This window comes from Aulostomus chinensis, chromosome 16 (assembly GCF_037954235.1).
Source record: "Aulostomus chinensis isolate RoL2024-O1b breed Wild chromosome 16, RoL_Achi_v1.0, whole genome shotgun sequence".
In the NCBI taxonomy this organism is placed as follows: domain Eukaryota; kingdom Metazoa; phylum Chordata; class Actinopteri; order Syngnathiformes; family Aulostomidae; genus Aulostomus; species Aulostomus chinensis.
The window spans coordinates 8,707,292-8,717,520 of NC_141335.1; the positions used below are offsets into that span (position 1 = coordinate 8,707,292).

General features: G+C 42.2%; 1 protein-coding gene across 1 annotated transcript; it reads right to left on the bottom strand.

Moving 5' to 3' along the window:
- Window positions 1-245: 245 nt before the first annotated feature.
- Window positions 246-2,294, bottom strand: nkx1-2a (NK1 homeobox 2a). The gene is made up of 4 exons (XM_086181309.1): window positions 2,093-2,294; window positions 1,660-1,835; window positions 1,362-1,419; window positions 246-896 (listed from the first exon to the last, which is right to left on the bottom strand). The coding sequence occupies exons 1-4, from the start codon at window positions 2,292-2,294 to the stop codon at window positions 283-285; spliced, it is 1,050 nt and encodes a 349-aa protein (XP_086037435.1). The 3' UTR covers window positions 246-282.
- Window positions 2,295-10,229: the final 7,935 nt, after the last annotated feature.

Genomic DNA, 10,229 nt, shown 5'->3' on the forward strand with positions numbered 1-10,229 from the left:
TCACACTGGGATAATACATTTTAAATAATTCTTTACGTGAGTCACAAACCCTTTTTGTTATGTAAGTGGTCGTCTTGAAAGTGAGAGGGTTTAAAATGTGTTTAAATTTGACAAAAACTGGAACTTGTAGCTGTAACAAACGTCTGTTTCTCTCCTCATAGTGTGGAAGACAATTTTGCTCCAATGCAACAGTTATTGGGCAATAAAAGTTCATCTGAGGATTGTTATTTTGTCCCTGTAAAGATTCACTAACACCAGCAGCAACATTTCTTTCAGCTCCCTTCATAGATGGGGATTGTAATAAGTGGGCTGCACGAATCCGCTGGACATGAAGGGATGCATGAGCCCCCCAGTGGATGAAAGAGGTACAGCACCGGCCGTGTGGAAGATCACGTTCCCAGAGCTGAAGTTAGGGAAAGTTTGGTGGAAGCTGGTCGGGCTCGACCCACATGTGTTAGGACTGGGACTGACATTGACCAGAGAGTTGGAGGCGGACTGCAGGGCGCTGTCCGCCCCGGGGTTTTGCTTTTTCCACTTGGTCCTCCTATTCTGGAACCATATTTTCACCTGAGTCTCGGTCAGACTCAAAGACAGTGCCAGGTTCAGTCTCTCGCACACGGACAGGTAACGAGTTGCCCGGAACTTGTTCTCCAGCGCCACCAGTTGCTCGTAGGTGAATGCTGTTCGGGCGCGTCGCGGTTTGGCGCAGCTCTGGTCCGGGCGCCGACGCTTGTGTGGTGAGGGGTCACGCAGGGTGATTTCTGAACCCTCAACCGTGTTGTCTTGCTCTCCGGTCAGAGAGCGCTCATTGTCGGCCGGTGGGGTGAGCAGAAGAGGGTCAGCGACGACTGCGTGATGTCCGGTGGGTACAGAAGGTTCGTCTCCTGCGTCTTCACCTGAGATAGTAGAGAGAACAGTGAGCGAAAGTCCCGAGGAACAACAAACCAAAACTAAAGTATGGATTAGTGATAGCTATATGTCTCTTAACAATTCAGGAATGAAAGTGTATCCTCGATTCATTCTCAAGTCGCAAAAGTTTTGTGATGTCAAAGATGACGGAGATATTTAAGAAGTTCTGAGTCGTGCATTGGAGAGGAGTTGTTAAAAAATTGATACAATAATGGAGACTTTATTAAGCATTAAATGCATTAAATTCCCCTGTGATGTATTTAAATAAGAGACTAAAGGGCCGTAAACTGAGATGGTCCGCGGTGCTGAACGAACAGCTCCTGACCAGATCGAAGTGTGTCAAATACCTGAGCCGCCGCTCCTGAAACACCTACTTAAGATCATCGCTGTGCAAACATGTTCCTCTTTGTCAAGTCAAACTACACTTTAACCACCAAACACAAAAGGCCCACAGTTGACACCTCTAAGGTGTAGGATGAGGACTCGGGGGTCGTCCGAGCGGAGCGAAGCCTAGATTCAGAGCAGGGTGAGCCTCGGTTACTAAGCCTTAAATAATTTATAAGCCACATAGAGCCTCAAATGTCATGTTGCGGAAAGAAATCCCGTCTAAATCCAGCTCCGCCATCTCAGCCGTGACGTGCTAATGGAGTTTCATATTTGCAGGCGGATCGATAAATGTCATCTATTTAAAGGGAAGTTTTAATCGAACGATATTTAGGATCAGACATGGATGGGGTGTGAAGTTTGTACCTGCAAGGTGCTGGAGGGAGATATGCAGGATGCAGTAATGGGATATCGATCAAAGCGCGCAGAGGCATCCTCAATGGGACGATTTAAACAATTATCTAGCCTGCCCGTCCCAATGCCAATCACACGCTGGGGCTCTGGGAACAAGCCTTTGTGGCTTCCTTGAAAGGGAACGCAGCCTTGGAAATTAAAGGAAGGTCATACAGAGATGACAATCTGTTAGAAAATAGCGGCCCATTAGCTGGTATTTAAGTCTAAGCCAGCAGCAAAAGTTTTCATTCAGTTTTTTAACGTTAAAGGCTCGCTTTGTTATCAGTGCACGACTAAAGATGTCGAAATATTGGTGGAGAAATGCACCATGCGAACATTTAAAACAATACATTCACTGAGTTGGTTTAATAATTTAAAAAAAAGAAAATGTGTCTTTTCTCTCTACCTGCTTCCGTGCACCCAGCTGTTAAGTCTCCGTTGGTGGCGTCCGGATTCAAACTTGTTCCTTCTGGATTTGACACTTGAAACTTGAAAAGTTCGTTCCCCCTCTTGCTGTTGAATTTGTTTGGATCCAATATGTCGATGATAGAAAATGAAATCTTGTGACCAGACGTCATTTTCACTTCACGGTCCTTTGGGTCCAGCATGCTTTACACACATAAACACACACGTACACACACGTATACACACACACACACACACACACACACACACACACACACGTACACACAAATACCCTTAAAGATGGAAAAATGACGCCGTGCGTAATTACGCGCGCGGAGAGGGACTTTTCATAGTCTGAGCTACTTCTTCTCTCCAAGCGTCATCAACCCGAATCAGTAGCAAAGATTCCTCGAACTGTGGTCTCCCCTGCTTCTGTCTGTCAGTCTCGCAGCGTGAATGAGATGACCGGAGCGCGGTCTTTAAGGCTTCTGTCCCCCCAGTCCTACAGCACGTGACACAAACACTATTAGTGTTTCACACGACCTCCTAATGGGCCCATACCATTCGTCGATAATCACCCATATCATTAAATTCAATAATCCGCGACCTGAGAGTAAATTGGGCACAGATGGCACTTGATCCATATCAGAGATCACCCTGTCTCCCCAAACTGGAACTCTTTTTAGAGGCTTTAATTAAAGGATGGGCTTTTTTCCGCTCCCCCGTGAAAAAAAACTTTCACTTACACAAACGTAAAAATACCTGCTTCCAATTTAAAAGCTGGAGAAATGTTGCAATGCAGTGCGATTCTAGTACTGGTATACTTTTTTTTTTTTTAAATCAAAAACCTATTACATTAAAATTCAATATCAGCTAACATCACCAACCCTGGATGGTGAATTGCAGTGACTGAAAATGAAATCAAAGTTATTGAGGTCTTCTGAAATTATAGTGAACTCTGGTGAAATTCTGCAGGTTCATGTAATACTAATGATTATACATTCCACATTCTGTCAAGCTTCGGTGTTATTTTGTCGTGTTAAAGGTCTGTGGAGGCTTTAATTGCATTAACCGAGTACATAAATTTACGAAGTAAACAAATTATTAGCTTTCTCTTTCATAATTGCAGGTATCCTGTTGTATTTTTTTTTAGTTAGTTTAGAAGTTTTCTTGTTTTCACTAAACATTCCAGATATGCAGTATCTCATGCATTGCATGGCATTAGCAGATGTTTAATACCAGAGAATAATACTGAATCTGGAAAGCTGGTTCCTGTTTTTCTCATCAGAATAAATGGCTCGTTATCGAGTCTATCGGCCTGAAATCAATGGCAAATAATGGCAATTTCTGATTGGTTCCTATACACGACAAAATAAGCTCTTTTTCTGACAAAGTAGATGAATCCACATGCTACTTTCAGGCATTCAAATCTAAATTGCAGGCACACAATGAATGCGGCTGATTGTTTTCTCACCTAAGGTGATAGATATATATTCACAATCAATTGCCTCCCTCGTCTTCACTATTAGTATTCAATATAAAGTGACATAGGGTTGTTTAAAGCTTGATGCCTGGTGACGGCTAAAATGGTGAAACCAGCACAGGATCAATATTCTCAGCAGGTGTCCAATACAGATAAAGCTGATGGCTGCAGACAGTCCTTTTGGATACTGGAAGGCCAAACCAGTAACTGCAAAAGCGCAAGACGGCTCGTTTGAAGGTTTCTTTAAATCTTCGGTCCTTCAGTGACCCAAATATTTTAAGGTTTAAGTTTTTTCTTTTCCAGTAATGTTCGCCATATTTATAGTTTGAATTTGGGGTGGTATTTTCTACTGCTTAAAGGTGGTTTTTAACAGACTTTTGCTTTTGGCTTCACCTGCTAAAGAAACTTTTATTTTTCATGGAAAAAAAAAAACTAATTCATGAAGTATTTTTAATTTCTTTTCACTTCAACAATGATATTCTATTCCAGGTACAAAAATAATCTCTGTACAAATGAGAGTCTAACCAATGATATATTTATATTTGTAAATTAATGACCCACATCACATATGAAGGACGAATCCAGCTGGACCTTACCACCAAGAGGTGAGTCCAGTTGCTTAAATTGATTATTCTTGACAGTTACCTTTGAATGAAACATTTGCACCATGGTGTATTAATACTTCACACACAAAAAAGATCTCCATAATTGTAGCACATCAACTTTAAATCTTAATCACTTCCCAAGCGTGACTCTGGACCCCCTGATTCCAGTGCCTCCAATGATGTAACAGTTCGTTACCATAACAGAGAGCGGGAGCGTCGCTACACTTGCTATCAAGTGTTTTAAAAGCAGATTTGAAAGGAAAAAAACAGGAAGATGAACAATTTAAAGAAAGTTTTCCAAAACTGGCAGAGTTCTTTCATCAAACGTCCAAACACACCGCTGAGGAACTGAGCTAACTAACATTAGCCAGCTAAAGCTAAAAGAGCTGCTTCAAAATGTGTCCACTGGCTATGAATGTGTGGTGAGAAGGGCCCCTCTCTCCCTGGGGCTTCCAAATCATTAACGCCACCCCTGCCGCTGCTGCTGCCGCCGCTGCTGCTGCTGCTGCCAGGTGTAATCTGGAATGGCTATTTTCGCTCCACATGTTTATGCGTTAACATATTTTACCATCTAACCCTGTGAGGTCTTCATCGTTAAGGTCGGAGACAGACAGAAGGCAGCAGGGCTGTGTCTGTGTCTCTAGTTCCGTCTGGTTTTGGTGACATGGGGGATCTGATCAAGTTTACACTCACAGGTCTCTCCAGTTCCTCTCTCTACACAATTTCCTGTGTTACTTATACGGTTCGGGGTGATTAGTCTGCTTGGTGGAGGTTTCATTACGAGCCGGTCATAGTCTGGTGGACTGGCATGGCCTCTAGTAGTTACATAGTCAAACATTTGTTAAAGCCGCCCCTACAGGGTGTCTGCTTGTCAACATTTGCATGTGTATGGCACTTGCACGGGCATTACTGTTGCCGCTCCATATGAATGGAGCTCACTGCACAGTGGAGGTTTACAACTTCCTACGAGAAGCCCAATGGCTGGACATCTGTTTGTGTGGGTCAGTGGGACAAAGCCCAGAGGACAAAGAGAACCTCAGGTCGACTTCAGAGAGCGAGAACAGCAGATGAGCAACTGAGTCTGTGCGGGCCGGGGCAGGACTTCAGAGAGGAGGAGCGGCCCCTGTCACTCACAGCAGGGAGCCCAAGAGACACACTTCCATCCAAGATTCCCCTCTGAGGCCAATAAAGTCATCACTTCACAGGGAGGCTGCCCCCAGTCTGCTAAACGTCAGATAATTTGTCTAATGGCAGAAGCAGCATTATGAGCTGCAGCTCTACTCACACACTCAAGTGTCTATTGTTTTTCTTTTACACTGTCTCCACTCCGCTCCTGTAAAGAGGGACTCAAACAAAAGAGCAGCAAGTGTCCGGTGAACCATTACAGAAGGCTGCTAGATCCTCTGTGCCAGATTCCAGAACCTTTATGTTGAAGAGCATACTAGTAGATCTGGTTCATCTTGTTAGTTTCTGTCAGCTGGTTATTGTAGGCTTTTATTCTATCCAGTGAAGCATCTCAACATCTACTGAGTGGACCGGCAAAAAACTTACATAATTACATGAATCCAAATGAATTTGATGACTCCATGAGAATCCTTCATTTTCCCCTTTGGGTAAATTGTAAAAAAAATCTTTGATGAACTTTTACTTTTTTTTCGTCATCAGGACATTGTTCTGAAACACTTTTGTAAATTTTCTGGTCAGACTCAGCCTGCACGATAAGAGAGTGAGAGAAGAAGCAAGAGGACATGCAAAAACACTTTGAGAGGGGGCTTGTTTTTCTCGAATGGTCAACAAGCTCATTGATTACACTTCTTGGAGTGGCTGATGTTGCACCGTTTGCTAACATTCATTATTTCTGAAAACTCTTCCTTGGGCCCTAATCTGCCTAATCTGTTTTTCAAGAATTTTCATTTCTCTGTGTTTGCTCCACTCGACTATGAGCTTGTGTTACATTTGGCTCCCGTGGCCTAAAGTAGCGGTGTTCATCAGAGAAATGAGCGGATGTCTCTTGGCATGTACCACTGTGAGCACTTCCATGGAAACCAACCCAAACATGGGCTTTGAAAAGTACCATATGTACAGTACTATATAGAAATGATAAATCCTGCTGGCTGGTCACCTATACCTTTGGAGGCCATGTAATTAGATTGAGGCATCGATATTAAATCAAAACGGCTACATATTCAATTAAAATGTCGGCGCTCATCCTTGTTACATTGTTAGGAGCATAGGGGAGCAAGAAAGTCCCTTCACTTCCCTCTGTCTTTTCCATGTCTCAGGGCTTTTCTAGGTCCTTGCCATTAAATCTCGCTTTCCTTTGCCTTCTGGGGTCCAACCTCAAAATCTGGTTTTAAAGACCCAGATGAGCCATAAGTATGATTGCCTTCCAGTGAAATCCCTTGAGACTTTAGTGGTGCAGAATAAGTCCCTGAAAACCAAAAGTTAAGTAAGGCTTCTTCTTCTTCTTCTTCTTCTTCTTCTTCTTCTTCTACTTCTTCTTCTTCTTCTTCTTCTTCTTCTTCAACATTGTTGGTCTAAAAAAGCTCAACAATATTTATGATGTGAGTCTGATTTTCTGACGTTGTATATTTTCTCTGGCAGATTTTGTAAATCTGATCTCAAAGGATCAGGGTAATTTTAACCCTTCAAAAAAAGAAAAGACTATGACAAAGACAAATGATAACCGATACTAATTAGGAATCTCACCTAATGTCTCTGCATCTGCTGATAGGAATGTAATCTGAGTATTTAGTGTCAGTCAGCCTATAGAGTATTGAGTTCTTGCAGTAGCTGTAAGTCCACTGTATTTGATCTTAGTTGGCTCTGATATGTGCCAGTGTAGATCAATATGCTACAATCTGCCTCCATCTGTATTAAGCTTCATTTATTTTGCCACATCTCGTGTGCGTGGGTTTTTGCTGCCAGGCCTGCTTTTCACTTAGACCTCTGTGTTTGTTTGACTCTCTCTGACAACAAGGTCAGTGGCATTGCCCAGTAATTGTCCTAACGGTCTGTATACCTGTTGGGTGGAGGCGAGTAATGAGAGTTTTTCATTACGGGTGGGACGGGTGAGTGCGCCTGGCAGATGCTGACAGGCAGCAGATGTGTAAAGTTGGGGGTGATTTGTAAAGGGGTCAACTGCATCGCACAGGAGATGGAGGGTGATGTGTAGCGGGGGTAAATTATGCTGAGGGACACTGTCAGTCATACCTCGCCCCTGTCAAAACAAGGTAAAGGTCAGTTCAAACATTGATGTCATCAACCAACCACCAACGCTGTGGTAATGTTGGCAATGAGAGCAAACTTTCTACCTCATGTTGATTGGAGATATTTGGTTGCCAAGGAGAGAATCCGGCATCCGTCTGTCTGTCAGTTTTTCGCGTCTGTCAGCAGAATTATGCAAAATCTATGTGGCTGATTTTAACCAGATTTGGTGGAGGGGTGTAGAATGTACCAAGGAAAAAATTGTTACATTTTGAGGCGGATTAGACGTAGCGCCACCTGGTGGCGACAAGAAATGAATGGTTTTTATTCACGATTGGACGTACTACTTAAGTCGGGTCAACCAGATTCATCTCCAACTTGGTCAAACAGCCAAACAGCCAAACAGCTGTGCAAAAAAACACTTTTTATCAAAATTGCTGTGATTTATTCCAACTCAGAAAACCAGCAATTCTGCTTGTTAAAAATGTGATAGTCCATCCCGTGCTGATGCAACTATATCAAGCAGACATGGAGGGCTTCTGTCCCTTCCTGTGTCCATGTTGTGTCTCTGCAAACGTTATAGTGGGGTTTTTTTTTCTCAATCTTGTTTCGACAGTGACACAAAATATACATCAGTTTCCTGAGGCGTTCTCCTGGCCCTGCAGGCAAACAGCAAGGAGTCAGAAATCAATAAAAATGAAAATACCCTCTTGTGAGATAATTGCGGCGACAGAGAAGGGACACACTCAAACAATGGGAACGAAGTTGACGTGGTCCTGATGTCCTGCCAGACTCCCAGATTGTTTAGTGCATGGAAGATTCTCCATTTGCTGGTCCTCCACATACAAAAACGGTAGTAGCAGCAGCAGCAGCAGGAAGGTGAGAGGTGTAAACCACCGAACCACCAGAAAGACTTTCAGCTGTCTGTTTTCTACCAGGCCTGGCAGTAATGACTATGTGATCCTGGACCCTGGCATCTGCGCGGAGTGTACTGTCACTCAATGTGAGCATTGATTAGCCATTGTTCTGAGAAGGTCACATCGTAATTCATTAACAATAATTAGACCCGCAGTGCCACCTGCACTCCTCCTCTCGATTGCCCTGTTAAATTACGAGCAACCATCACGGTTCACGCATGGAACAATGAAGATGTAAAGGCAAGAGCTATTAGTTACATTATTTAAATGGACCCGTTTAAACCTGGGGAGCTGTCTTTATGAAGGGCAATTAGGCACTAACTGTAATTGATAATTCGTGCTAATTACAATTAGGAAATATAAATAGTGGCTGTAGGATTAATCATCATTGCGGATGAGCGGAGAGCAGCCATGGTGCAGGCTGGGAAGGTGTGATGGAAGACAAAAGATTATGCCTCATTCATCTCCATCTAGTGCAGAAACACATTGTGTTTGTCCCTTTATATTTCTCCATTGACTGTTATCTCTTTTTTGTTTCCATGCCCTTGCCAAATAGTCCATGAGGCTGAGAGGCTGCAGTTAGGGACCTGCAGGGTGGGAGTCACTCAAATATTGGATTGTACTCGAAAGACTTGCGGCCTCAGGGGGTGATATTTAAACTTCTCGGTTAGCTAATATACATTTAATTTAAAAAAATTTCCTTGCAGCAGTTGGTTTTCCCTTTTCTGCTCAGTTCTTCTTCTTCTTCTTCTTCTGCTTCTTCTTCTTCTTCTTCTTCTCTCAATGAAATCTGCCTTTCCATGCATTAAAATAATCAGATGAGAGGTCCGGTCCTGTGCTTCACTTCCCGATGGTGGTGCTATAGCATCTAAAATCTAAAACTTTATATTTTGAAAATTCATAACAAATCAGCCGCATGTGATATCGCTTTTCTACTTTCTTCAAAATTTAGCACCAAATATGCAGGAATCATGAAGGTTTTTTTTTACCTTTACATTCTCTGTAATAGATCCAGACAGATTTTATATTTATTTATCAAAAAGCAAGACCCAGTGCATCTACCGCAATGCATTAAATAAATCATCATTTTAATTAGAAAAATGGAAATGTAGTTGATGTAATGTTGAAATTTTCATAATCTTATGTTGACAATTTTTGAATTTTTGCCAGAATTTTGAATTTTATCATTGCGGAATCTTTAGAAGTAGAATAATGGTCAATACCATTTCTTTTCAAAAGTATTCATGTTGTAATTTTACATCTTTCACCGACAATTAAACGCACCAAAATGGCAAGGAAAACTTAAATCTATAAAGGCGGTGGTAGTATGGATTTATGAGCCTAAATATGTGTTCTAAAATTTGCATATTTTTGGAATATTCCCAGCTGCATATAATATTAAACCCAAAAATGAATTTAACAGGTTTTAAATCAATAGGAGAGTGACTTAACTCATTATTTCTGTTCTATTATTTACTGTCATGGTGCAGTTATGACTCAGCCGCAGCTTTATCTCACGTTCTTCCAATCTATTTAACAGCCAGCAGATTATGTGCTTTTCAGCAGATTTTTCCTATCACACTGTCACAGAGACCCAGGTCTCATTTCAGATTAATTTTTGGGTCCCTCGCCTCTAATTAGATAAAGGTCACCTCATCTGACCTTTGAACTTGCAGTCTTGGGATGAGGATCAGATCCAGCACTCTTCAACGCTTATTAACCTCACGATGACAATATAATGGGACACAATTAGCCAATGGGAATATTTAAGGGTGCATTCTGTTTTCACGGTCTGCAAAAGTGACCATAAACCTGCATAAATCATCAGAAGAAGAAGCCACCCAGTGCAACCTCAACAACTACAGCAGTCAGCCAACGTACACGCCAAATGCAGAACAACATCTTTGGTCTTTGAAGAGACGAGAG

What these genes read in the sequence shown, in the direction of transcription:
- nkx1-2a (XM_086181309.1), bottom strand. Translation starts at nt 2,294, where the DNA reads ATGCTGGACCCAAAGGACCGTGAAGTGAAAATGACGTCTGGTCACAAG. An exon ending in AGCTGGGTGCACGGAAGCAG is followed by an intron (nt 1,836 to 2,092) that starts GTAGAGAGAAAA and finishes TTAATTTCCAAG; the next exon opens with GCTGCGTTCCCTTTCAAGGA. An exon ending in CTCCCTCCAGCACCTTGCAG is followed by an intron (nt 1,420 to 1,659) that starts GTACAAACTTCA and finishes CTCTGAATCTAG; the next exon opens with GCTTCGCTCCGCTCGGACGA.